This window comes from Salvelinus namaycush, chromosome 5 (genome assembly GCF_016432855.1).
Source record: "Salvelinus namaycush isolate Seneca chromosome 5, SaNama_1.0, whole genome shotgun sequence".
In the NCBI taxonomy this organism is placed as follows: Eukaryota; Metazoa; Chordata; class Actinopteri; order Salmoniformes; family Salmonidae; genus Salvelinus; species Salvelinus namaycush.
This window is the reverse complement of record NC_052311.1, coordinates 49775764-49803602: the sequence shown is the minus strand read 5'-3', so window position 1 is coordinate 49803602 and position 27839 is coordinate 49775764. Positions and strand designations below refer to the sequence as shown.

The 27839-nt window shown below is 42.3% G+C and overlaps 4 protein-coding genes across 4 annotated transcripts; all 4 read right to left on the bottom strand.

Moving 5' to 3' along the window:
- Nucleotides 1-928: 928 nt before the first annotated feature.
- On the bottom strand, nucleotides 929-9792 carry LOC120048407 (ras-related protein Rab-11A-like). The gene is made up of 5 exons (XM_038994359.1): nucleotides 9452-9792; nucleotides 6115-6310; nucleotides 5442-5635; nucleotides 4386-4466; nucleotides 929-2644 (listed from the first exon to the last, which is right to left on the bottom strand). Exons 1-5 carry the CDS (start codon nucleotides 9489-9491, stop codon nucleotides 2505-2507), a joined length of 651 nt encoding a protein of 216 aa, XP_038850287.1. The 5' UTR covers nucleotides 9492-9792; the 3' UTR covers nucleotides 929-2504.
- Nucleotides 9793-11443: 1651 nt separating this feature from the next.
- Nucleotides 11444-17483, bottom strand: LOC120047623 (ras-related protein Rab-25-like). The gene is made up of 5 exons (XM_038993165.1): nucleotides 16824-17483; nucleotides 13512-13707; nucleotides 12601-12794; nucleotides 12047-12127; nucleotides 11444-11766 (listed from the first exon to the last, which is right to left on the bottom strand). The coding sequence occupies exons 1-5, from the start codon at nucleotides 16858-16860 to the stop codon at nucleotides 11639-11641; spliced, it is 636 nt and encodes a 211-aa protein (XP_038849093.1). The 5' UTR covers nucleotides 16861-17483; the 3' UTR covers nucleotides 11444-11638.
- Nucleotides 17484-17634: 151 nt separating this feature from the next.
- On the bottom strand, nucleotides 17635-20817 carry LOC120047624 (ragulator complex protein LAMTOR2). The gene is made up of 4 exons (XM_038993166.1): nucleotides 20625-20817; nucleotides 20294-20456; nucleotides 18337-18426; nucleotides 17635-18150 (listed from the first exon to the last, which is right to left on the bottom strand). Exons 1-4 carry the CDS (start codon nucleotides 20690-20692, stop codon nucleotides 18094-18096), a joined length of 378 nt encoding a protein of 125 aa, XP_038849094.1. The 5' UTR covers nucleotides 20693-20817; the 3' UTR covers nucleotides 17635-18093.
- A 1208-nt stretch (nucleotides 20818-22025) lies between these two features.
- On the bottom strand, nucleotides 22026-27594 carry LOC120048401 (ubiquilin-4-like). Its single transcript, XM_038994350.1, has 11 exons — nucleotides 27237-27594; nucleotides 26070-26221; nucleotides 25813-25964; nucleotides 25417-25679; nucleotides 24949-25107; nucleotides 24627-24852; nucleotides 24323-24462; nucleotides 24111-24194; nucleotides 23850-23965; nucleotides 23566-23746; nucleotides 22026-23336 (listed from the first exon to the last, which is right to left on the bottom strand). Exons 1-11 carry the CDS (start codon nucleotides 27381-27383, stop codon nucleotides 23178-23180), a joined length of 1779 nt encoding a protein of 592 aa, XP_038850278.1. The 5' UTR covers nucleotides 27384-27594; the 3' UTR covers nucleotides 22026-23177.
- Between the last annotated feature and the right edge of the window lie 245 nt (nucleotides 27595-27839).

Here is a 27839-nt window from a genome sequence, read left to right as displayed (position 1 = left end):
CACAAGGGGTCTGGGGCTGGTTGTTCCTTGTAGATTTTCATAGTTGGCGCCCCTTCAGAAAACAGAAAAGGACAAGTGTTTCAGGTGAAGCAAAGAGAGGCCGTTTCTGTCCCCATGTGACACTCAGTATTTTACCCTTTTCATTTTCTCATCCCAGTTCTATAAAAAGGGAAGGAAAGCTTGATTGTCATTCCTTCACATATGGATGAACATAATGCATTTATTTAATCTCAAAACTAGGTAGTTAAAAGTTAATATTTGTCGTACATTTCAACATGTCAGGACGGTATATTTTCCGCCACAACTGACTGAAGCACGGGGACTGAAATGACCTTCCGGCCTTCACGTCGTCCTCTTCTGAAGGGACCACCGCAGTCTGACAGTTTGTCTTTGGTAGTGTTTCTTCAGATTCTCCCGGCACCGTAGAAGTGTTTCATACCGGTCTTATAGTGGTCTTAGTGCATTAGTTTTGGGTCAGCATCTCCTGGCTTTAGTTTCTGGTTTCTCTGTGATCAGTGAGAGAGGGTTTGCCATGTGGCTGGCCGTCACTTTGATAAAATAAAAAGTCTTTTTTGAACTGTTACAGTGTGTCATGCCCGCAAGAGGCATGTGATATTGCAGGTTTATTTCTTAGCACATGTTTTTGTGAATAATTTGATATTTTATTATTGTATCTGCGCCATATTAGTTTTGGTTTCAGTTTTTTTTTTTTTTTTTTTAGATTCAAGATGTATTGTAAATGTTTCTAATAAAACAAAAATGAAATAATTTCCAGATGGATGCTCTGCTTTGTCGCATGAGTTTAAAAAAAAGTTGCAGTTGTGAAATGGCAAACAAGTACCATACAGTAACTCCACAGTATGCCATTTTTCAATGAAAAGTAGGCACAAATAAGGCATATGGTTAAGGCATAAAATAAGGAGCAAGACTTAAGAAATTACATTTATTTATACATATGCAATCTAAATATACACATGAGAATTAACATTTTAAAAACCTAACCTTTACTACCCAATTTACTATTGGGAATGCCACAAGGGAGAAAAAAAAACTCAGCAGGATAATGACTGTTTACACTTGACCGTTTGGCCGTGGTAATGGCACCCTGAAACTTTCCCCACACCTCCCTTCTTTTGCCAAACTAGCAGATCTATAAGGGCTAGCATCCTCCATAGTGCTTACTCTTACCAACCTGACAGAACTAAACACACCCAGAAAAAAGAGAAAATAAAACCATACAAAGAGACCTGGGATACTCTTATGGGATATCCCAGAAGGCATGATACTGTTCCAGTTACAATGGAGTTCATTTACAGTAAAACAAGCCGTCTTGTGTACATCAGAGACCCAGCAGCGGGCAAGGCTGATTGCCCTTACTACCCATCTCTTGCAACATGAGCTGTCCACCCATCCAGGACAGCAGGGAGGGCTCCACTGAGACCATGGTATATGACCACCACCACTACAAACAATATCCCCTCATCACCCTTCCATATCTCCACAGCCACGGGGAAAACGAGAGCAATTCAGTTAAACCAGAAAAAAAGATGGTTCACGGCAGTAAAGGAGCAAGACTGGTTTGTTAGCAAAGAAGACATAGGCCTATGTGAGAAAAATTGCTGTGCACAAAGTACTTTGTAATGGGTTTCATCAGAAGAGCAAACTTTATTCTGTGTAAAGACAAAGGGAAGTCCAAGTGCACTGATAAAATGGACATGAAAAGTTCTCCACGGACCCCCATTTTGTGCAGTTTAGATTGGCCTGACATTCGACCAGGTACATTTGGGATGAGATGGCTTAACTCCTCGTTCCCCATTAGCCAAGGGTAGTTACATTTAACAACTCCATCATAAAAGGATTTGATTACCAGTGAAATCAAGAACAAAAAGATAGACACCCTTCATATATAGTAAGCAGCTTCAGATCAAACCCACCCAGTGTTGCATGTTAGCACAAACCCTTTGGTCAAACAAGACCTCAATATAGTGTTAAATAAATATCATTGGGACAAACTCAAATACGTTTGGGAGGAGCTGACTGACAATGGAGAGGGAGGGGGGGGGGGGGGGGGTTTACACTTCAGTGAATCTTATTGCCCTTTTTCTGTGCTATGGAATTGGGTGTGTTCACAGGCTTATTAAATTGAGCTGACAATGGGGGATCAGTTCACAATGAGTGAGACAAAAACTGTGTAAAGACATGGCGGACCATACCCTAACATGCTCAATTTCTCAATTCATGTAAATGAATTCAAATCATGTCCTCTTTCATATTTAAAACCGATCAAGCCAAGGCATAACCATAAAGCTTATTGAATTAGATGGGGACAGACTTCACAGAAGAAACAATGCAAAGAGGCTACAGAAACACTTGGTTGTCCCCCTTTGTATCTCTCCCCTTGTTTCTGTCTGCCTGTATCCTTGTCTCTAGGTTTCTCTTCATCTCCCAGTCCTCCCTCCCCGTCTACCTGTCTGTCCCTGACTCTCCCTGGCGGTGGTGAGGCCTCAGTTGTTCTGGCAGCAGGCACTCGACTTGGCAGCGTTCTGCGTGGGCTGCACCGTGATCGGCACCACATTGGAGTTGGGCGAGAAGTCGGTGTCGCTGCGGCCCGTCATTTGCCTCTGGGACACGATGTTGTAGATGGCTGCAGGAGATGGACAGAGGCAAGTGAGAACACAACAGTCGCTGTTGGGTTGTTAGGTGATGAGAAAGGGAGCGTGTTTCGTCAAAGACTACAGTGGATACAAAACTCAGAACAAGATGGTAATGCAATGGGGACCTAACAGCATTTCACTTTCCAGGGTTGTGTAAATAAATATCAAAACAAACATAAAATGGAGACAAGTTGTCATAGAAACCAGCAGCACCCTGTGGCTCCTGAAGTTCTGCACCTTCCCTAGGATTACTCGAGTCTGGCACGCAAAACTAACTTCAGACTGACTCATACATGCCACTGACTGATGGTGAATCCCCAAGTCACTTCCCTGCCTCTAAATTAGCAAGAGCTTGAAAACAAGCAGACAAGATGACCTCAACTAACCCTTGATCTGGTATTTCAACGACTAGCTACAGTCAGCATGCTTCCCGGGTCAGGGAGTCTCTAGTTCAATTCCTACATGGCTGTGTTTGAGCACTGCTATGCACTCTGTTCTCCTCTCTTAAATTAGCTAATTAGAACTATCATTAGCGCAAGTTTCTATGAATGAAAAATTTGTTGAAGAGTAGAATTACTAATTGTACAAATGCAGGCAGTGGGAATTGTATGTGGAGGGGGAAAGCAGAACACAAATAGCAGGGAGCATGCTGACAGCCCTTTATCAACTGATTTGAAGGCCTCACTCAGTGAGAGGCTTGTTCCTCAGACACTCTTGGGTTTTTGAGTTGTCCGTTGCTCATTTTCTATTTTATAGCGGCCACGCATTAACAAGGGCCTTTCTAAGGTGTGGCTAATACGTCAGTAAGTTGCTCTTGTAGAGGTACTTAATGTGAGTTGTTCTGGGTATGAGGGACTAAATTGTGTCTTCCTAAAACGATGAGACATCTGGAAAGCTCATATTTGCATTCCAATGTACATATTGCAGCCAGACCCAAAATAAATGCTTTAGGTGGTTTCCTGTCAAACATCAGATCTGATTGAGAATCACACAAAGTGTGATTGTCTGTGTCCTTTGAGCGTGCCAATTACAGATGCATTTGACCTTAATAGAAAAATGTCAGGTACTGTTCAATTTACTGCAGAGTAATCTTACAGTAGAGGCCTCGTAATAACCTGGATTTTGCTGCCATCTATTGGTGGAAGATGAGTCACCTGAACAAATGGATTACAAAGCTCTCAAGAGTACAAATAAATAAATAAACATACACTAAAGGAACGTTTGGTATGGCCGTTAATATAAGATGTGTGAAGGGGAGGCCTTTACGTGGACAAGTGACTCTTTAAGCCTTTTAAGTGAGAGTAGGCCAGCTCTTTCACAAGATGGCATGATTCTGTGTGCACTACAGGGTGAATACAAGTTGCTTTGGGGCAATTTCACTTTAAAATGTATACCAAACAAAAACCATTGATTTCAAAGTTGAACAAAACATAGAACCCTATACATAAAGACTAAATGTAACAATTTCCACCGGCAATTCTACAAAAACACATTTACAGGAAGAACTGCGCAGATACAAAGTTTGGTAACAGAATAAAACTGAGGGAGATTTTACTGTAATTCTGCAGTTTTTCCAATAATTTACTTCAACATTTTTAAATCAATGGTTTTAGTTTGGCATCCATTTTAAAGTGAAAAATCGGAGTCACAGTGTAATTCCGTAACGATGGAATCGCCCCTTGTTAAAATCACAAGCAGTTCTAGTGTATATGGTAGGCAGTGTACACTAACCTGTGAGAATGGTCTGGAAAGCCAGCTCCACATTAGAGGAGTCTAACGCCGAGGTCTCCAGGAAAGACAGTCCATGCTTCTCTGTGGAAAGTGGAGAAAAAAATAAAAAAAACAACAAAAAAAACACACTCACAGGCATTATTCAGTGTCCGTACAAGTAGGCACTTCATAAAACAGCCATCCAGTCATTATACGTCACCAATGAGGCTATTTGCAACAGCCACCACAGAATAGGCTAACTGATAAAAATGACATGATGTCGATGACCTTTTGTAGTCGTGCTGCATGAGCCAACCCTGGTGACAAATCAATAGCAGAAATTTAACGAGAGCCTGTGGTATCACATGGCATGCTTGTTTACTCTACACAATGATGTCTTCTAGAACAATTCCATTCAAGAACAATTCCATTCATTCATATATAGCCACTCTTATCAAGAGCAATTTACGAGTCAAAGTGTATTCCATGCATGAAATAAGACTCAAGGTCATAAGTAAACACTTGAAACATTATGCAGAGCTACAAAGGAGAAGTGTGATAAGCTGGAAATGTCACATTGGAGTGTGTAGAGAAGCTAAAATCACAAGTCATAATGGAGCCAACTCAACTGGCTTTTTTCCCCAATTGCTGGGGATGTGCATTCAGAACCATGGGCTGTTAATCACTGACAGTGGCAGCCTGATAGGAGCTCTGTTGTCTCCACATCAAAGAGCAGCCCTAAGGGGGAAGTAGACAGTGACAGAGAGTGAAGAGCATTCCCTTGTCCAATGCGAAGCTCAGGTGCATCACTTTGCCCAGGCCCAGATTCTTTTTGAAATGTGTTTGAAATGCCCTTGTTCCAATTTTGAAAGCAAGATTATGGTAATACTTATCAAAAAAATTGTATTGTGTTGTTCAACTTTCCGCATCGCTTTATGTCCACTGCTATTGCGAATAAAAGTGAAAATTATTGAGGGAGAAACAACTCTCCTGTACTGTCTCCTTGGCTTGTAATACTGTAGTAGAATCAACACAAACAGATCAAGTAACTATAAAAACTAGTTGATGTGAGGGTACCTGCCAAGGCCTTGGCCTCGTCCATGGGCACGGCCCTGAGGTGGCGCAGGTCACTCTTGTTGCCCACCAGCATGATGACGATGTTGCTGTCAGCGTGGTCCTGCAGCTCCTTCAGCCAGCGTTCAGCGTTTTCGTACGTCAGGTGCTTGGCGATGTCGTACACCAGCAGAGCCCCCACTGCCCCACGGTAGTACCTACACAGAGGACAGGAGGAGGGAACTAAGTGTTACTGGGAGCAGCGGTGGACAGAACACCTGAGCATTGGCTGAGTCAATAGAGTGGTAGATTTAGTTTGTCGTTCCCTACATGAAATGCTATTGCATACATCATAAGCAAAGGACTCAAAGTTGACAACAAGATGAGAACATTAGTAAATTTGCAGAAGTAGGCTGGAATGTTCTGTACGAACAAACATCCTCAATGGCTGGGTTTACACAGGAAACCCAAGTCTGATATTTTTTCTATTAGTCAGTCATTTGACCAATCCCATCAGATCTTTATACATCAGATCATTCAGAGCTCATTTGTGAAAGGATCTGACGGATTGGTCAAATGACCAATTTGTTAAATAAAGATCAGAATTGGGCTGCCTGTCTAAATGCTGCAAATATGTCAAAAGATGCCTGGCAGACAGACACAAAACAAACAAATCTCTAGCTGTGTTAATACTCACGCGGAGGTGATGGCTCTGTAGCGCTCCTGTCCTGCCGTGTCCCAGATCTGGGCCTTGACGGTCTTGCCCTCCACATGGATGCTGCGCGTGGCAAACTCCACCCCAATGGTGCTCTTGCTCTCCAGGTTGAACTCGTTACGGGTGAAGCGGGACAGCAGGTTACTCTTCCCCACTCCAGAGTCCCCAATCAGCACCACTGGAGCACAGAAAGCGGAGCGAGGGCATGAGTCAGACAGACACCACCAGAATAACAATACAGTATGTTACCCACTGTACAGGGGTCGACAATCAACTTGTTTTCTACGATGTAGGAACAGGAACACTCAGTGGGGGTAAAACAGGTCTGACAAAGAAAATCATGGTAGAAGAGACGACAGCTCCTGATTGGGTCTAAGAGCATTGCGCCATGTGTCTGCTGCTCTGTTAGTGATTAACGGTCTACTGAGAGGGCCTGACTGTACTTGACTGTAGTTCAATAAACAATATTTGTGCAAAACACAGGCCATCTGGCTTGTTTTTGCTATAGACAAAAGACCCATGAGGCGAAGTTTCAAACTTTGTGAGGTAGCGCCTAGGCTAAGTATTGTCATGAATGACCAAAGATTGATTTAATTGACCAAGAAGATGATGCCTTGTGAAGTTTAGCCTATTCACTTAGCGGCACCACCTCTGAACCCTGCCATTATGGAGCAATGAAACATTTGGCACATGTTCCCGTTTTGACACCCATTCATTTCCAAACACAAATGGGGGTGTGTTGGGAAAGAGGATTTTACAATGACTGAAATCCAGGTGAGTCAGGAGGAAAATCCTAACTCATAAGCTCACCACCCTGTTATTAGGAAATAGGAACTGGTTGTGTGTTGACGAGGCCTTATTGACACATCTCCCACAGAACGTAGGCAAAGCTCATCACATGAAAATACTACAGTGGTGCAACAGACACAGGTAGAAACCTGCCTACCAATTGACGATTGCGCCGACTGACTGAAGCTAGGAGAACCAAACAAAAGTTACCGTGTTCCACAGGCAATTCATCAGCAACTCTCCATATAAAAGTTAGTAACATGAGAACTGTGACTTTGTAGTTCCAAGAATATCCTTGTCAAGAAAAACTCTGAACTACAATTCCATTAGACTAGCCTATCTGGTAACCGTGATAATACGGTGGCTGAGGAAGGAACAAAAGCATCATGCAACTTTCAGTGGACTTGTCACCAGAAACATAAGATCACCAATTTAGGCTACGGTATTGTGTAAGCTGCATTCCAGAGTTCTAATGCTACAACCATTGTTTCATTATTGGACGCCATCATCACATAACTTAGGCCTAAACAGTCTAGTCCCACCCCTTCAATTCTGGCCTCCCGAGTGGCACAGTGGTCTAAGGCACTGCTTCGCAGTGCTAGCTGTGCCACTAGAGATTCTAGGTTTGAGTCCAGGCTCTGTCGCAGCCAGCCGCAACCGGGAGACCCATGGGGCGTCGCACAATTGGCCCAGCGTTGTCCGGGTTATGGGAGGGTTTGGCCAGCAGGGAAGTCCTTGTCCCATCACGCACTAGCAACTCCTGTGGCGGGCCGGGCGCCGTGCACGCTGACACGGTCACCAGGTGCACGGTGTTTCTTCCCGACACATTGGTGCGGCTGGCTTCCGGGTTAAGTGGGCATTGTGTGAAGCAGCAGCTTGGTTGGGTTGTGTTTCGGAGGATGCACGGCTCTTGACCTTCGCCTCTCCCTTGTTCATACGGGAGTTGCAGCGATGAGTCAAGACTAACTACCAATTGGATACCACAAAATGAGGGAGATAACAGGGTAAAAATATATATATATCTAAATTCTATTTCCCAATACAGTATAAGGAAGTTATTTTAAGTAGGTCTATCTTATCTAGAAGTCGAATCAACAAGAAAGCATTTCATTATCTGTAAAGAGAGCACTCAGTTTAAAAAGTACACAGTCATTTAAACAAGAAAGCTGGTCAACTTGCTGTGCAACATTTACAGGCTCCTAGTCGGGAGCAGTGATTCAACCACTCACCTGACTGACTCATGCCTAAACAGTGAGGGTGCAGTAAAGAAAGCAACTAAACACAGGAAACTGGAGGAAGAGGAACCTACTGGTTATGTGGCCTACTGACAGTCCTCATTTTAGGCTCTATGGGGCAGTGCGTTCTAGCTGTGTACCACTAAATTCAGATAATTGTGCTATTTGGCCAGCACCAAGGTATTTTATCTGAAAGTGAAGTTATGCTCATCTTCCTTACTGTCAGAGCCCTTCTGTATAGGGACACACACAGACAAACACACACTCACTTGATTCATGCAGGTCTTTCCAGTTTGACAATGCATGTTCCAATGTAGAACCCCAAACAAAGGATGCTGTGCACTTTATTTCCCTTGTCCAGGACAAAACAACCCACAATGGAAGTAGTTTGTGTAAGTGAGTACAGGGGAGCAGTAAGTATCCACTATCATTGTAACATACCAATTGTTGCTGTATTCTTACAAATGTAGGCCTACACATTCTCATGTGTAGGCCTAACAATAGGCTACAGTGCATGTGCACAGAAAAGTCTGGGAAAGGTACGACTAGACAACATAGAACACAAGGTCCTGACAAATCATGTTGAGAAGGGGCCAATAAGCTTTCATTCTATGCTATCTGTTAGATGAATTAGATTTAATTTGGCCAAGGTCATCTTTACTCCACTTCATTTATGTGTAAACAGATCGTGGAGATGACCGCTTTCTCTAAACCCAGAGTGACCCACCACTACACCAGGTCAATGGAATCCCTACAAACAGAATGGTGCTTAAAGGCTAAACCATGTGGTCACTGGTCACCTTGGGGCAATCGGTTTGAGTAAATGTATTTTGAGGTGTCATCCTGCCATAATCAGTGGGCTATATGACTCCTGTTGACCAATACTTCCTCTCCTGATGATTGCGTCATAGGCCCACCACAAGATGACTAAACAGATATCACTTTGGATAGCTACTTGGTGCTTATTAAATGTCAGTGTGCAGTGCTGTTGCAATCAACTAGCCTACTACACAGTTGTATCCATATTTCTACTGGATTGAAACAATAGTTGCAGAAATTCAGAGTGAAGTTGTAACTGGTACTGCTACGCATTACCTCATGTTATCGAGAATTGATTTTGGCAGCGCTCGTTACGTAGTTGCAGCAACACAGTCCGATTACTTTTGACAGGGCGGAAGCGGCGACAAATGAAATTTATTATATTGAAATCGGTGTGGTGCTGAACCGACTCTAGGTCGAAATGACTACACTCACGAAATGGCAATGTCCTAGTAAAGTATCGTAAACACACTCACCTTTGAAAAGATAGTCATATTCGTCTTCTCTATTCGTCATTTCTTCAACGTTTCTACCTATGGAATGTGAAATGTTCAAACCCTCCCGTGGTGGTTTCTCTGTTCAATTCGACAAAACTTCTTGACCATTTATCTCGCAACCGACCGCTTCGGTAGAACAAACAACCGAGTCAAAAAGGTAAATTCTCACTATTGTCAACGCCTCTAATATATTATTCGACTATAGGTCTCATATTTCACTGTGAAATTTTAAAAGACAAGAAACTACCTTTCACAAACTTTCGACTCCTCTTCCATACCACTTGTAATTTGCCATTTGTGAGCGACGTAACAGCGAGTTTCTAGCCCCGCCCTTTACCCAGTTTCGACTGGCCAATCGACGACAGATACCTGTCACTGGCTTTCCTGTGATTGGTCTACTTTGTTGTCATTCATGATTTTCCTCCATTGATCCTACTCATCGCCTCTTGGGTGATGTCTTCAGTTTCAAGCCTTTCCAGGTATGCTGATGCCGCGTTCAAAACAAAAGGGAACTCGGATCTCGGGAATCTCCGACTTCGGATTTCAGTGCGTTCACGACAACTGGGAACTACTGGCACACAGCTCGGACACCCATGCATACCCACAAGACATGCAACCAGAGGTCTCTTCACAGTCCCCAAGTCTAGAACAGACTATGGGAGGCGCAAAGTACTATAGAGCCATGACTACATGGAACTCTATTCCACATCAAGTAACTCAGGTCAGCAGTAAAATTTGATTTAAAAACCAGATAAATACACCTTATGGAACAGCAGGGACTGTGAAGCAACACAAACATAGACACATGCATACAAACACGATAACATACGCACTATACACACATATACACATGGATTTTGTGTTATATATATGTGGTAGTAGAGTAGAGGCCTGAGGGCACACAATATGTTATGAATGTATTGTAATGTTTTTAAATGTATAACTATCTTAATTTTGCTGGACCACAGTAGTAGGCAGCAGCTAATGGGGATCCATAATAAATACAAAGCTCTGAAAAAAATAATTCTGACTGGGAAAAATCTTTTTGAACGGTCATCCAACTCGGAATTCCAGGTCGGGAACTCGGACCTCTTTCTACAGCTCCGACATCAGGATTTGACCACGTTCTTTCAAAGTTCCCAGTTGTCTTGAAAGCACCATGAGCCTCAGGTTTAATGGATCCTTAGCACAGTATCATAATGACATCACAGCACTGCAGCACTTGAACTGCAGGCTATGCTTATGCAGCTAAATAAATGCAATTAATATATACTTTTGTGTCTGGATGTAGGCCTATCGGCCTATTTATTGTATTTTTTTGCACCTTGGGTCTGAAAAAAGCACTTTACAAATTAAACGAATCATTATTATTATAGGTTTAGCTAAGGGCTACTTATGAGATCAATATGGTCAATGTCTGATCATTAATGGGATAACTTCATTATATTCAAAAGTAATCCTCACAGATGGAAAATGTAGGCTATTCCATTATGTTCTTGTCTATCAGTTGCTGTTTGTGTATTATACTTATTGGCATATGCATTTTTAGATGTATTATTATGATGAATTGGCTATTATTGTGAAGGAAATCTAACGTAAAAAGTGATAATTATAAGGCAAGTAATAATGAACCTGGCATTTGAGTGCAAAAAAAGATTCCTGTATTGTTGTAAAATCACCTCAATAAGAATCAGCAAATTGAATTAATCATGCTTTGTGTAAAGTGATAAACATGGTTTTGGCACCTGTTGTCAAACCTCACAGTCACTAAAAATGAAAAATATTCTGTACATCAGTTGACTACCTTTAAAAATAAAATAAAATAATCCTTCTAAGCAACGTTGAATCTTAGAAGTTTACACAACATTTTTGTTTGATATATTTTTATATTCAAATGATTGCTGGATTCTTTGGGGGGGGGTGGACCCTCAGCCATGTACATAAACATTACATCATCTTTAGGAATGGAAAACTCATTCTGTCTGCCAACATGTAACTAACTATGTCACATCAGAGTGGTCTTGCTCAGCATCATTCTTTTCAATCAGGCTTGCACCCTTTGGGCACACTAACTAGAGGAAGATGGAGTGCTCTATTCCACATGAGGGGGTGGGTGGGGTTTGCAGCCCCTTTTTGCCCCCCCCCATCACTGGGTGGTTTGTCCCATCAGAGGTAACTACAGCAGGGCTTCTTCTCTTCAGGGTCGCCTGCAGCTCTGGGGACGGGGCTGGCCAGAGACACGGCACTAATGGACCCCCGGGTCACCTCTTTACTGCTCACCTTCCTGTGAATCTCTGATGGAAGAGGCACAGGGATACAGTGTGAATTCTGGTGCAACAAACAGTGACAAAAAAACATTGACCACAAACTGCCAGTGACACAACTGCTTACACAAAACAATAAACGTGGCACAAGCATTTTGTTCTGCAATGCCAACTTTCCACTCAGTTTAACTGATGAATTACTGAGCATTAATTGCACTACTATTACACCAAAAAACAAGGTTAGCTAGAGAGCTAAAAACAAACAAATCAATAATAGGGTTGGTACTGTAAATATATAAAAGTCAATTACCTCCAAGGACATTTTGGAATGCAGTCTCAACGTTTGTGGACTCCAAGGCTGATGTCTCTAAGAACAATAGGCCATTCTTTTCTGCATAGAGCAAGAGAGGTAGTGTTTACTGAGTATTTTCTCAAAATGTAGGTTTGTCAAATTTGGGGTGAACTAGTGACTCAAGCCCAGTGCTTGACATGGACTGAAATAGGTTCTGGTACTCATTTTGGGTGCCGATACTGTTTATATTTACAGTAGGTGCAGGAGCTCAACAATACCTTTGAGCTAATATTCTATAAGAGGAACAGGCGCTCAAGCAGTAGAACATTTGAGGTGGCGGTACTCAGCTCCCAAGTCAAGCACTGCTCAAGCCACAAGTTTGGACCAATAAAGGCTATTGGCCTATTGGCTGTTGTGAATATTAGTATATTAGCTAGGCAAACCACAATTCACTATATAAGGGAAGAACATTTTGAAGTTTGAAGTTTATGCAATTTATTATGTTTATTACAATGGAGTCATTGTTATTATCCTAGGATATATTCATGGTGCCAGAGTCTTGGCAGCTGTACCTGCAAAGTCCTTGGCATCCTCAGTGGGCACTGATCGCTCTGACCCCAGATCAGTTTTGTTGCCCACCAGCATGACTACGATGTGAGGGTCTGCATGGTCATATAGCTCCTTAAGCCAGCGCTCCACACTCTCATAGGTCAGATGCTTGGTGATGTCATAGACCAGTAGCGCTCCGACAGCCCCTCTATAATAACTAGGGAGAAAATATGAAAGCGAAAGAGGTGGTGAGATAAGTCAACACCTTACCTGTAACCTGATGTTTTTATTCATATTTATAAAGTATGTGAAAGGTGATGCCTCCATATCCACATCCCATTTTTCTCTTGAAATGCCTTGTAGGCCTCCATAGTACGAGACATTGAACCGACAAAAGCATTATAAGATTCTAATAGACTTGGTTTTTGATTGCAGAAAGACATTTCTAGGGAAGTAAATGTGCATGAGAGAATTATTCAGTAAAGTATTTACTAAACTCTGGACAGAGAAGAACTAATCCTGCTGTGGTATAGCATATTCTCAGATTTTCCATGTCATTAAATTGAATGGACACAGTTTTATTGTTTTGAAACGTGTTTCCATGCCATTAACCCTTCCAGAGTCTTTACAAAAAAACAAGTCAGGAATTTCTTATTAAGTCAGAGAAGAAAAATGTTTGGGTCTGGATGTGTATTGAATATGCCCGGCCATAATGGATATTTAGACCAAAATGCACAAGTAGTAAATGACTGGAACAGTGAACCTGCTGTTTATTCCTCCAGACTATCTGGGCAAAATGTGAAACCAGTGCCTCTCTACGTGGAGTGTTTGGGCCTATAATGCCACCCAAGATGCCCACACAATAGTGAGAAATGGTCCCTTTGTGTGTGTGTGTGTGTGTATGTGGGTCCACAGTTTCACCCAGATTACTCACGCAGAGGTGATGGCCCTGTACCGCTCCAGCCCAGCCGTGTCCCAGATTTGAGCCTTGATGATGAGACTTTTCAGTTGAATTGTGCGTGTGCTGAACTCCACCCCGATGGTGGTGCGGCTGTCGTGGTTGAACTCGTTCTTGGTGAAGCGGGAGAGCAGGTTGCTCTTGCCAACGCCGGACTCACCTATGAGAACCACTGGAGAAGAAAGAAGGGGGAGAGGAGGGCATGAGTTCTAGTGCACCAGAAAGATGTTTGAATATGTGCTTTACATCCCCAGTGAGTCTCTATAATGTGAATGAAGGGGACTAGGTGTTTCATCCTAGACGGGGAACACTTTATATTGCCATAGTGCAGACGCACAATAGTATCAGGTGTAGAGCCTCAAGGTGCCATTTCAGGCCACAACACATATGGAATTACAATAATGAGAGTAAGCCATGTTTTTTTCACACAAAAACTATGATTCTTCAATGTATCTCTTTCTTTACTGTAATAATCTCACTCATGTCATCCCATTGATTAACACCAACTCATAACTACAATAAGGCTGCTCCCTGAACTTCCTGCACATAGCGTAACTCTTAGGTGAGGCCTCGGTGTGTCATCAAACAGCCCACTCAATATCACTAACCCTACCCTAAACCCTCAGTAAACCCTCAGTCTTAGTCTGCTGTGCATTATTCCCATTATATCATTAGGACTCTCTTCACAACGGTGTTCTATGACAGAAACAGCACCACACCCGTGCAAATAGTTACTGGGATAATTATGTTAAGTGAGGAATGTAGCACAAACCATCTGAGAAGTAGCATCAAAATCATGGCTCAGGTGTCTTTAAAATGAATTATCATGCTTGTTCGTGTTAATTATCATCTAGGAAATGGGAGCTAATATGTTATTATTATGCTGTGTAGGTTAAGAGATAAGAGATATGTAGTATATACAGTGATGAGGGGTCAGTTGTTGAAGAGAACCAAAGGAGAACCAGCGAGGGGGGGGGGGGGGATTTATTGCATTGCTCTTGGGGAATTTCCTGTAATGAAACAGGCCTTCAAAAGAGGAAGCAACTAATAAAATCAGGTGGTACAGTTTACACTGATACTCTATCTTGCTGTGAGCAATACTGAGTCCAAACAGATGAGGTACAAGGAACAATGAAGCCCCCCTGTATGTTTCAGTGACTCATGTGTTTGCTTCTAGTGTGAGCAGCTGACTCAGAAAGCCAGCCTTGGCCTACTTGACAAACATATAGGAAAATTTGACCACATGTCACAATGACACCGTGATTTCAACACAGCCGACTGAGCTGAGCCAAACACCAATTTCTGCTTTAATCTCAACCATGAGAATGTGAGCTGAACCAAGATAGGCATCCAAGTTCCAATGGCACACCAGCAAGAAAGATCTAAGAAGTAAGTACCCAGGAAACCAAGAATGTGATAAACGGCAGTGTGCAGAAGGTTAAAAAAAAAGAGTGACATGTTTATTCAGTATGGTCACCTAATACATATTCTATTTATTGCCCTCCAAAACACTAGTGGGGATAAGATATGCAAGTATTGATTATCTTCCCTGCATGCTGATTTATGCTGTAGAGCTTTTAACAGGCGATAAGATATTTGTCAAAAGCAAAAATGTTGGGATCATGCCTGTTCATGTTCCCAGACTTACATTCTAAAGCAACTATCCAGTTTCTGGTCTCCGAACCCAGTTAAGATTTAACCTGAGGTGTAAAACAGGCAGCAGGAAAGAATGTTTATGAGATGTTCTACTTTGGTTTGTTTTGGGTAATTGTTCACTCCATTGGCAGATCATTGTTCTGCTTTTGGTTTTTATTAGGTGAGATGAAAATGTTGCCATTTCCCCTCCCATACTCAGTAACCTCTTATGCAAACAATATCCCTGGTTTCCATGGCAAATAGGATAAGAGGCCTTGAAGCACTCTACTGGCCTGGTTTGACTTTGTTCTGAGGCAAAAGGGTATAAGTAATAAGTTGTAAGTTGCGGGAAAAACTCATCAGATTTACTTGAATTGATTTATGACTGAGCAGTTCCCTCAACTTATTTACATATAAAAGCTGCATTTACTTTTAGACAATCAAAGCAGGGAATCATTTCGATTTTACTTTATGATGTCTGGATGGTTTAAAAAATAAAGCTATAGTAGAATTAAGCCTAGTTCTTCGTTCCAGAATGAATGGCAGAAACTTCGATGTGGTTCAGTGAAAACACAAAATTTGACTTCATCAACATCCCCTGGTCCAACTAACCGGGTTTTCTTGTTTCCCTAATCGACAAATCACTTCACCTCATCATGCACAACATCACCTCCTCTTCCATGCCTGTAGCATATAGGACTTAGTAAGTCATGTAGTGAAACAGCACACATGCTTCTCTGGTGTGACTATAGACATAATGGAAAGAGTGATAGGATCAAATATTCAGGAATGTGTGTTTTCATGGAATGATATTGACAAGCTTGTGAAACTCACCACAATAACAGTTGGAGGTCGAGAATGTATTCAGTTACAGAGAAATTGCATTCAAGTTCATAGAAATAGCAACATTCTTGAAATAGCACTGTCTTGACTTGTAAAATACCAACAGTAGCTTATTAATGAACCTCAAGGTTAGATGCATTCTTAAAAGTACTGGATAAAACTCCTAGACCTGGGCTCGTATCCACAAAGCATCTCAGAGTGGGAGTGCTGATCAGGATCTGTTCATACAGTCATATTCATCATGACCTAACATGCTAAACTGATCCTAGATCAGTACTCCTACTCTGAGACGCCCTGTACTACAGGACTGGCGTAAACATAATTGCCAATATTTCTTGAGTGTATGCACTATGCAAGGCAACTTGCTTCTGAAACAGGGGGTGTCCTGTTCCAGGACACACCCTAGACTTTTTCTGTAATTTCAACACAGGTGGGAGTGACCTGCATCCTATCTGTGTGGCAGATGTGTTACTAACAATCTACTGTGTGCTTTTGATACTGTGCTGGCACTTAGCTTCTAGCCTTAGCATACACACACCAAGTGAGAGAATCCAATGGTTGTCTGTACTGAGCAACACTGCACTAGCTCTAACTACAGAAAAAGTAGGTTTCAGAGTCACTCTGTTGACATATACACTATATCATAATGGTGGCTCAGTTAGTAGAGCATGGCACTTGCAACACCAAGGTTGTGATTTCAATTCCCATAAAAGACCAGTAAGCAAAAAAGTCTGAAAATGTATGCAATCACTACTGAATTTAACAGATTTCAGAAATCAATCTGTTAAATGTGAAAGAACAAGGACTCACCCTTAAAGACAAAGTTGTAGGCCTCATCTGAACCCATGAGGTACACCTTCAGTGGTCCAGCTCTCAGAGTGTGAGGGGAGAAAGGAAAGATGACACTTCCCCAGAAGCCACTCACCCTAATCTTCAGATTTAAAAGAGCCGCACAAACACTTTGCAAGTCACCTGTCCCCCTCTACGTTTAATAGAAACCTAGATTGTTTACAAGGAACTTGCTCCACTGTGTCATCAGGTAGTTCTGCTGAGGAATGATGGGGGTTGGGGGAGTGGCTTGGTGTAAGTCTATGGCAGGTTGAACAGGTAGGACAACTACATGAGCAACTGTATGAAAAAAAAATAGCTACATGCCACCTGCTGGACAAACCAAATGATTGTCTTCATGAAATTACTGTTTCCCTTGCCCTTTTACATGGCGAGAGACAATCATTGCTTCCTCTGAGGTGTATTCACTACGAACCAAACGGAAGCAAACGAAACAGGGAGGGACCTACCTGTCAAATAGAACCTAATTTATTGCAAACGTTTTGCTACGGTATGCAACTAATGAATAAACCCCTGGTTCTGTTACCAGGAACACAAAGCAACAGTAAAAGGGACCTAGAAACAGTGTTGATAAAGGTCTGAATTGTCAAACACAAATATATATCAGTAAGAAGAATACTGTCAAACAACTGACAAGGTAATGCAATCTTAGTTCTGTTCAGCAAACCTGTAATGTCAGTTCTGCAAAAAACTCCTTGGTACCACTAGAACTAAAAATCTAATGTATGAATCAAATAAATGGTTTTATGTATTTCATATCTTTGAAGACAAAAAAAGTATAGATTTTTAATTGAAAAAAAATACAGTTTATGGATAGCCTGTTACAAAAGGATATCACAAATGGTATTGCGTGGCAACAACAGACAAATGTAATATTCTGACTAGGGTGAACAGTGAATGCCTTAAAGTTAATGTGTCAGCATTTTCAGCAGCTGGGAAAGGAGTCCTCTTGCAGGCAGTGAAATTCATTGAAGATTTACATAGCTAGCCTTACACAATGTGTGAACTTGACATTTGAACTGCATGCCACAAATGGCCAAATTACTAAACTCAAGCATTAAGTTAGAGCACACGGAGTATAAATACAGTAATCAGAAGACAAATACTCAGTTCATTCATACACAGACTGCGGTGGTTCATGAAGACCAGGTGAAGCATTCACATAAGCAACAAGTGTTCATGTATTATCACGGGAGACAAAATTGAAGACAACGCTCCAGCCAGACTTCCCCTATGATGCAGCAACTTGGGTTAAAGGTTCCTCCAGGTACAGTACCAGCGCTTCAGCCTAAAAATACCATACAGACAGGAGATATATGCTTAGTATGGTATGCAGACATGGTCTGTGCTCATGGCTCTTTAAAATGACATACATACTTGTTCTCTTCAGGAAATAGTCATTGGTGTTTTGTCCTTTCAAATACAACACAATTTGCACACCAATGTCATCCACACTCAAAGTATTCTTCCTCACCTTGGCTTTAAGCATTCCAAAGCCCACTGTCTCTTTGGCATACATGCACAGCAGTAGGTTAGCTACCCGTGTGATGGCCACCCTGCCTTCCTGCAAAGATAAGATAAGAAAGGAATAGATAAAAATGCAGTGGGCTCCAAAATTACTGGCACCCCTGACTGGCAATGCACAAACAATACTTAAAATAAACAATATAATTCTAGAGAAACTCAAAATACCAACATGTGAGAAATACAGTACTTTAATGTTTCAATGGAACCCACCAAAATCATACAATTATTTAATACAAAATACATTTCACCAAAATCAAGGTTTCATAATTATTGGAACTCCTCATTTAGTACTTAGTGCCACCACCTCTGGCAAGGACAACAGCATGGTCTTTTCCTGTAATGTTTGACAAGGTTAAGGAACACATTTGGAGGGATTTTGGACCATTCCTCTATGCAGATCCTTTCAAGATCCTTCACATTCTTGGGTTTGCGCTTATCAACTGCCCTCTTCAACTCAGCCCACAGGTTTTCGATTGGATTGAGGACCGGTGACTGAGATGGCCATGGCAGAACATTGATTTTGTTGTCACAGAACCATTTCTGTGTGGATCTTGAGGTCTGTTTTGGGTCATTGTCTTGTTGCAAAGTCCACATACGGCCAAGTCCCAGACTTCTGGCAGAGGCAACCAGATTGTCAGCCAGAATTGCCTGATACTTGGTGGAATTCATTATGCCATCAATCTTAACTAGTGCCTCTGGACATCTGGAATTAAAACAGCCCCAAAACATCACTGACCCACCACCATATTTCACCGTGGGTATGAGGTGCCTCTCCTTGTATGCATCTCTGTTTCAACGCCAAACATGCCGATGCTGTATGTGACCAAAACGTTCAATTTTGGTCTCATCTGACCAGAGCACCTTCTTCCAATCATAATTTAAATGACGTTTGGCAAACTCCAAGCGCTTGCGTCTGTGTCTTGGGGTCATTAAGGGCTTTCTTCTGGCAATCCTTCCAAAGAGCCTGTGGTTGTGGAGGTGGCGTCTGATGGTGCTTTTTAAAACCTGGTGACCCCAAGACGCCACCAAGGCCTGGAATTCTTTCACAGTGATTCTTGGGAATTTTGTTACTTCTCTCACGATCCTCCTCCCTATCCTGGGGGGCAAAATGCATTTGCGTCCTCTACCTGTGAGGATTTCAACTGTTCCATATCTTTTGAATGTTTTAGTAATTGCCCTGACAGTGCTCAGTCATATATTCAATCGTTTGTGGATCTTCTTGTAGCCATTACCAGATTTATGAAGGTCTACGACCATCTGCCCCTTTTGAACTGCCAGTTCTTTTCTATTCTTCATGGTGTTGGATGACAAAGGGATATTGCATGTGTGTTACCTCATTTTTATACCCTAGTGAAAAAGGAAGTGATGTAATGGCTCAATATAGTTCCTTAACACTTAGATAAACTTAAATAAGTGGAATATAATTCCTGGTTTAATTTTGGTAGATGTTATTTACAATAATATTTAAGGGTGCCATTAATTGTGAAACCTTGATTTGGAGGACATTGACTTTTAATTAAATCAATAAATTATTTTGGTGGGTTCCATTGAAACATTAATAAAGCACAGTATTATTCACATGTTGGTATTTTGAGTTTATCTCTATAATTATATTGTTTATATTTTTTAAAGTATTGTTTGTGCATTGCCAGTCAGGGGTGCCAGTAATTTTGGAGCCCACTGTACATTGAATTTCAATTGACCTTTGGTGATACTACCTCCCAAGCTGCCAACTAGCCTAGGTCATCCTTTTCTACCACTATTTAACTAACGTTATAGGGCATACAGCATACTTTCTCTGGAGCCTCTGACTCTGATACTCAATGGATAACCAACGCAAGGCAGAATTATGTAACAAACATTTGGTTCATGCATAATAACTAGACCATTTAGTTCAAACTAACCATGCAATCCATCAGAATGAATTTCAGTTTATCTTCGTTAAAAGCTTGATGCCCATTCTTGTCATAGGCCGACCAGATGTTACTTGCGATGGCAGCGGTCACTCGAGCGTCAGTGTCCCCATAGCCAGAGTAAGCCAAAAGAGACCCTTCATTATTTAACAATCTGCGGGGAGAACATGTAAATAAGTTAGCCATGGAGAGTGTTAGCTAAGACTTACCTACATGTAGGTAGCTGTCGTTACAAGTCATCTTAAGAACAAATAATTAACCGATTTAGCTAGTTAGAAGAAAATAACGCTATATTCACGCACCTCTGCCACTCAGTACTTACAGTGTGCTTTGTACTCCGCTTGTATTTGCCTGGCTGAGAACTTGCGTCAATGCTTTTGGCCGCAACATGGTTGGAGTGAGCAATACTTTGCAGCAACTCAATTAATTTAGGCGAAATTATGAAGTGTATTTTATCATCCAGTTCAGTGACTTCAACAACAACGCAAACACAATCCAGTCAGCTGACTCCTTCAACTTCCTGATACAAATCGTAATGCATTATGGGAATGGCACTGGGTGCGTTCCAGACGATTGAAACCGGTCACTGGAATAATATATTCAAAGTGCACTTATTCAGCTCAGATCTGCCCCAATTATAGAATTGATATCCTTTTCATGTTGCTCCTGAGATGTTTAACACTTGTCTGAGTAAGGGGACTGGGGGGGAATCTGTATTAGAAGAACATAGTTAACTGCAGTATCCTGACTGTGGCTAATTGCCATTATTGAAAGGCACAAGATGGTATATCAAGGGCACAAAATGGCATATATCCCCATCATATTTTCAGACATGGGATTCCAATCAGTTAAAAAATCTTAATAGCTACCCCGAGTAATCTCTTTGCAGAGACGCCGGATGAGTCTAACACTTGCATTGCTTTCAACGTCACAGCCCAAGCATAATTGATGAGACTGAACTAGCCCTAGTCATTTGTTTATAATTTACACAGCTTTCCTTTAGCCACCATTTTAGACTAGGATCTTCAAAGTTATATGAAATTATCATAAATTGAAGATCTAAGATATCCATGCTTATTATTCATTTGGTCATCATGGAGGAACATAAACGAATCCAAGCTCCACTCTGGTGAATGTTAAAACAGCTTAATCGCCATTAAGATACTTCAATGTTTATTACAGTTCACAATTTATATTTTCAAGCTTGGTCCTTTAATGAGCTACCAAATATGCATGGTCACCACTAACTTTCCCACCCCTCAGACTACACACAACAATTCCCGTACAAGTTGAACAAATCATCCATATCAAGTTCATGTAATTCCATAACATAGACAATGTAGACTAGTGTTAATCACACCTGGTCCTAGAGGGTTGCAGTCAGTGTGAACAGGCTAAGTCTACAACACTACCTACTCATCAAGATCATGAAAAGCTGAATCAGATGTGCTTGTGCTGGGCTTATACTCAATTCCAATTTTACTCTGCCAAAAGGGTGCGGATTGGCGTAAGCTTGGGCTAAATGGAGTTTCCACCACATTTCTCACTGCAGTCCAGTCCAGTGCTTTTAAATCTGAGGTGTGATGAACAAGTGTGCATTTTGAGAAGGATTGATAATCTGAATTCAGCATAGGACATAGGGTACATCCCTCCAGGATCAGGAGTGAAGACTACTGGTGTAGACCATGCTTTTGAACTAAATGAATCACCACCACACACTTGATCACATTTCTTGAAAGTTATTATTAGAATAGATAACAGAGTGAAGGGACTCGGAGAAAAAGGCAGAGCTGAACAGATTTTCTTTAAATGTAGGTACTGCAACTAATATGTATGGGTTTAAGAAAAATAATTCTCTATGCCATTAGTACACTTTTTCATTATAGACTCAAATTATTTTGGAATATATTGCTGAAAACAATACATACATTTTTATCAGGCACTACATCACTGCTTGTATGAAAATAGACAAAATGGTTAACGTAAATGGTGTCTGCATTTTTATCATTGCTCAGATTAAAACCATTGAGGTCTGATCACTTAACCCATAATCAGAGCCTAAACTGTTGAAGAATTTACACTCAATAGCATTCATTGACTCAATGTAGCATTAACTACAGAGCTCACCAAGCTACCTTGCTTGACCTTCCAATCTGAAAATCATCCCTTCCAAAAAAGCTGAAAGTGTAAGCAAACAGCTGAACCAGGGGCGCTATAGTGCTCAAACAGAGAATCCAACAGCCTGTATCAGTTTTGAAGGAACACATCAAAATGTCAAGAAATTCTTAAAGCAGAAGGTAAACTGAAGGTGAGTGGTAAAGAAAAGAGAAGGTAACTTCTACAGCCCCTGTAATAAATACTAGCCAATCAGGCATGATAGAGTGAAATTAAGTAAAAACAAGCAGGCTCTCATGAAAATGAAAGAATGAGGGATTCCTCTGACCTATGATTTCAACACTCATATTCCTCCAAATTTCAACTTGTTACCGGCTAAACACAATCCATTAAGATGGGTTAAGTTGGCAACCTCATGCATTTCCAGCAAATGGGCACAGTCATTTCAGAAATAGTCTCCCATAGTCAACAGAGGAAGTAGTCATGTTAGTGGTGGCGTCATTTTGCAGCGATGTCATCATTCCACAGGGTTGATATGAGGTCTCTCCAATAGAAACTTGAATCTGAACACCCACTTCCTGCCCCCATATCTTTCCTACGATTCACAGATCAGCCAAAGAGATGAATAGTAATTGGAATTCAATTGAGTCTATCTGAGGGGCTTGTCAGACTGTGATGGATTGTGTTCATTTGTAATCTCCCACTCCAGCCCCCCCCCCCCTAACCCTTCTCTCCCGGTAATCTCAGGGGGCTAAGGGAGTTAGGATGGCTGGGAACCCAGCAGTCTCTCAATGGCAGCATTGATGTCTCCCCCAGTAGCGATGAGGGCCTGCAAGTTGGCCTCGCGGTTGATGAAGCCCATGGCGCTGAGCTGGTCCAGCTGCTGCTGAAACCGCACCTCCGGGGTTCCGGTCTGGGTCTGTGAAAGGGAGCATAGCCAAAGTCCTTTTTATATGAGCCTGCGTGGAAAATGGTGCTGGGGTCCTATTTGAGTGACTGTTAGGAGACAAGTCTCAGTGCCAGTATTAATTGGTTTTAGGTCAATGAAGCCAGTAGAAACACAAAGCTAATGCTAACCCACTGGACAATAGCAAAGTATAGTTACCAAGTAGAAAGTCAGAAATTGTGTTTACAGCTCAATGACATACCGATGAGCCGCCTCCTCCCCCAGCAAACATCTGTAACATCTGCTGCATGAGCTGCTGCTGTTGCTGGGATGGGTTAGTGGCAGCGGTGGGATTCGAGCCCTGTGTTGGGGGAGGAAGGGTTTCTGGGGCCACACTGCCTCCTGTGGTTGGAGGAATCACTGGGATCTCACCAGGAGCCAAACTAGGAGAAGAATCATAGTTAAAGTGGCATCATCAAGAAAATCAAATGTATAAAGCACGAGTCTCTCCAGTAAACATCTACTGGATAACAGTTGGTACAGTACCTGGGCATGAGCCCGGGGGCTTCCGTCTGTAGGGTCTGCAGGCCCTGCTGGATCTGCATGAGAGCTTGCATGGCCCGGGGGTTAGTCATCACGGACAGTGACTCAGGATTCTGCATCTGTAAAATAACCATCCATTTGGTCAATCCAAATGATGTTCCATTTAGTCACAGTTAGAAACTCAATGCCTTCCATAACACTCTGTCGTCTTTCTTTTTGTCACTATGTGGAACTAAAGTGCATAACTGGAGACAGAAATCTGACCTGTTGGAGAAAGACCGGCATCTGATGTCTCAACTGTTCCTGTAACTGGGGGTTTCCGGCAAAGAGGGGGTTGTTCAGCATTGCCTGAGGAAAATAGTATAGGATTAAGCAATGATTCTACTTGTCACACAAAATAGCCTAGAATATTCATCTTATCAGTAGGATTCAGGACTTCTGAATCCTACTGCAGAGAGGGATAAAGTTGTGCAGACCTGCGAGGCGAGGTCAGGGTTCTGCGCCAGCGACTGCATCATACTGCGCATGTAGGGCGCAGACAGCATGTTCTGCATGAGCTGGGGGTTCTCAGAGATCTGCTGCATCAGACTCTGCATGCCAGGGCTACCGAACACACCTGGACAGATTATAGGGAGTGGAATGTAAGAAACAGACGGATCAGCTAAGCAGCAAAACATGGGTTATACTCAAGGGTGGTATGTTAATACAGGTGTAAGGGGAAATATAGTTTTGCAGATTGACTAAAAGGTGAAAGTGCTTCTTCTGAGGTAGTGGTCTTACCGTTGCCCAGCCCAGAGGCGTTGATGCCCAGGGGGTTGGAGGCACTGGGTGCAGTCCCGCCAGTGGAGGAGGTTGTTGTCGTGGAGGCGCCAGTCCCCCTGCTCTCTGAGGGGGTCGTTCCAGGGGGTCCCCAGGGGTTTGGTAAGGGTTCCCTGTTCTCTGTTCTGGAGGGCTGCACGCCAGAGTCTAAGTTGCCTCCCAAAGCAGAGAAGGGATTGTTTCCAAACTATGAAAAAAAGAAAAGAAAAGTGGACTAAGTCACACAACCGGATTTGATTCAAGACAATTGTCTACATATGGTATTCACAGGAATAATAGCTACCTGCTCTCTAGCGGCACTAAACATAGGCTCCTGGATGTCTGTGTACATCCTCCGGAGGGCGTTGTATCCCCCAGGGATGCTCTCCAGGTTGCTAAGCGCCCGGTCCTGGTTACGCATCATCTCTTGCATCATGGCTGGGTTCCTTGCCAACTCCATGGTCTGAAGAGAGGAAGGGAGTTAACATTATGCATCTGCGCATGAGCCACCTCACATCCATTCCTCCCACCGTTTTGAGAGTGGTGCAGTCTAGTTTAAGCCTATGTACATTTGCAATGTTACATAGACACCTTTTTACACTTAAACTACATTGCAAGCTAACTACATAAACAAGCAAAATGGTTTGAGTAATATGCTCTTCAAGCGTCGGTTCTTTAGAGGGATTCAAATAAAGACAAGACACACAATGATTCCCCAAAATCAAGTCTATGACACCTTGGGCAAAGGACCCATCTGAGCACCAGACCTGACCTGTCTCATAAGTTCAGGGTTGTTGAGCATGTGGGAGATCTCAGGGTTGCGCTCCATCAGCTGCTGCATCTGAGGGTTGGTCACAATCATCTGCCTCATCAGGTCTGGGTTGGACATCATGTTCTGCACCAGAGGGTTGTCCATGATCTGAGACAGCATCTCCGGGTTGGACATCAGCTGTCTCTGCATCTGCTGCTGCATCTCCATGAAGTTGGCCGAGCCCATGCCCATGCCTGACAGGCTAGATAGGTCACCAAACCCACCTATGCAGACACAAGGGGGCGGTGGATTACTGGAAGGATATAGGTTAATGCCTAGTTGTGTGGATGTTGAGTAGTTGTAAGGCGATATAGTCGTCTTTCTGTGAGATGGTTTAGTGGGGACTGGGTCACTAACTCAGTAAGTTGGGTGGCTGTGTGGAGGCTGGGGTAGGCCCAGTGCCTGGTGTTGTGCTGGTATTGGGCACCGCGCTGGGGTTGATGCTGCTGTTGGCCTGGGGGGTCCCAGAGCTGGATGCAGAGGACTGGGATGTGCCACCAACTGTGGCCCTGGAGAAAATGCGAGGTCATTAACAACCTAAATGTTCCCATTATGTATCACCCATTATGTACACAATGATGTTACTAGAATAGTGGACAAGAAAATATTCTTACTTGGGAGCAGTCTTGATGACAAGGTGAACAGTGAGTCCGTCCTTGATGCCGTGTTGGTTCAGTGTGTCTCCATCTTTTAAGATTTTGCCAGCAAAAATCAACACCAGCTGGTCCTGCTTGGCATTAAACCTTTTGGATATCTCCTCTTTAAACTGTATGCAAGAGACAGAATGAAGTGGCCGGTGAAGACAAATGGGAATAAAGACGATAGGTACACACCAAAATCATTCAGTGTTGGTAAAAAAAAGAAAAGTTATATTGGCTTAGCTATCTCGAAATCTAACGTTAGCTAGCTAACTATGTGAATCTGCTAGCTGTCGCTTTTAGTTTTATAAGAACCATGAGGTCAAATGTTAATGGTTTAGGAAGTCACCAAATACAGCATTAACCATGTCGCAAGGCGTAAGATTACGATCAGTTTCCCGAGGGTGGGTATAATTTGTGGAACGTTCCAACATGAATATGTTCCATAACAAGGTTGCCAACAAACAACGCATATAAAGTTGTATATCGGCAGAATAAGATACCGGGTAGGGTGTGAGCTATTTTACTAAATTTTTCACTCACCAGATTTACTCCTGGTCTGTCCTCACTCTGGTGGACAAACACTAAGAATAAGCTACGTGGTGAGTTGATGCCTATTCGGCAGCTAGTTAAATGGATCATGCTACTGTATGCGTTGTTTGTTGGCAACGTTGTACTTTACTAAGTTTTTTGAACAGATTCCTGTTGGAACGTTCCACAATTATACCAATCCGTTTCCCAATTGGCTTTCGCAATGGCCGGAGCCTCCGTTGGCTAGCCGGTTATCAGCTAGCCTGATCGCAGCTCAAATTAGCTAGCTAGATGAGCCTGACAGCGACAAAACGTAGCTGGCTAGCTTGCTCACAAGCTAACGTTAGCTAGTTACGTAGTTAGCTAGCTCATGCTTGCTATATATGTCTTTATACAGTGCCGATTCGTGTTTTGCACAATCAAACTACTATTAGGAACCGATTTAAGGAAATGGACAAGGTGAAAAGAAAGATTACTAGTCGGGAAATTGGGATAATTCTTCCCACTTAACATCGTAAACTAGCTAGGTAATAGTTGGCTAGCTAACTTCGATGTATGCTTGTTAGCCACAGCATGACTTGCATAACTGACTGTGTAAATAAATGCAAATACCTGTGCGACAGAAGAATCCTCCGAGATCGCTATCTCCTCTTTATCTTTCGGAGTTTTTACCGTGACCACGATCATAGTCCCGTCTGAGGCAGCATTTTCAACAACGTTGGAATCCACAGTGGGATCTGTGCCGCTGTTCTCCGCCATCTTTACTCCTCTTCAAATTCACTACATCCAGAGAGGAAGAGGTGAAGCGAGAGGTTTTACTCAGCCCAAAATCTGTCAACGAAAATACGATTTGTTTGTATGGTCATTGAGTGTCGAATTTGGTTCGACACTCAATGACAAAATGTTGTATATTTTATTTGCTATGTGGAGGATCATTTTATCAATAGAAGTTTCGTAATGGTGTACGGACGTGGCATTTCGGCAACTTTGAAAAACACGACTTCATATCGGAGTTGTGCCTGTTGTCATAGAGATAGATAGAGGACTCATCATATAACACGTTCAAGCATGGACATTGCCATTGAGGGCTTCTACCATTAAAGCCGTCAACTAGGTGGGGATTCCTATGAGTTGGGAGCACTTAGCCGATGAAGAAGAAGATAATTTACAACTTTAAAATGGAGATAGCCTCAAAGGCGCTGTCACAGACACTAT

Bases quoted from the DNA above. Each gene is read 5' to 3' on its own strand.
- LOC120048407 (XM_038994359.1), bottom strand. From the start codon at position 9,491: ATGACGAATAGAGAAGACGAATATGACTATCTTTTCAAAG. The intron at 4,467-5,441 runs GTACCCTCACAT...CACTTTCCACAG, and splicing joins CGAGGCCAAGGCCTTGGCAG to AGAAGCATGGACTGTCTTTC. The intron at 2,645-4,385 runs GTTAGTGTACAC...CATCTCCTGCAG, and splicing joins TTTCCAGACCATTCTCACAG to CCATCTACAACATCGTGTCC.
- LOC120047623 (XM_038993165.1), bottom strand. From the start codon at position 16,860: ATGGGTTCAGATGAGGCCTACAACTTTGTCTTTAAGG. The intron at 13,708-16,823 runs GTGAGTCCTTGT...TTTCTTCTCCAG, and splicing joins CTACAACTTTGTCTTTAAGG to TGGTTCTCATAGGTGAGTCC. The intron at 11,767-12,046 runs GTAATTGACTTT...CTCTTCCATCAG, and splicing joins ATTCCAAAATGTCCTTGGAG to AGATTCACAGGAAGGTGAGC.
- LOC120047624 (XM_038993166.1), bottom strand. From the start codon at position 20,692: ATGTTGCGGCCAAAAGCATTGACGCAAGTTCTCAGCCAGGCAAATACA. The intron at 20,457-20,624 runs GTAAGTACTGAG...TTCTCCCCGCAG, and splicing joins AGCGGAGTACAAAGCACACT to ATTGTTAAATAATGAAGGGT. The intron at 18,427-20,293 runs GTTAGTTTGAAC...TTATCTTTGCAG, and splicing joins TCATTCTGATGGATTGCATG to GAAGGCAGGGTGGCCATCAC.
- LOC120048401 (XM_038994350.1), bottom strand. From the start codon at position 27,383: ATGGCGGAGAACAGCGGCACAGATCCCACTGTGGATTCCAACGTTGTT. The intron at 25,680-25,812 runs GTTAGTGACCCA...GTGTCTGCATAG, and splicing joins ACAGCCACCCAACTTACTGA to GTGGGTTTGGTGACCTATCT. The intron at 24,195-24,322 runs GTCTGCACAACT...TATTTTCCTCAG, and splicing joins ACCCTGACCTCGCCTCGCAG to GCAATGCTGAACAACCCCCT.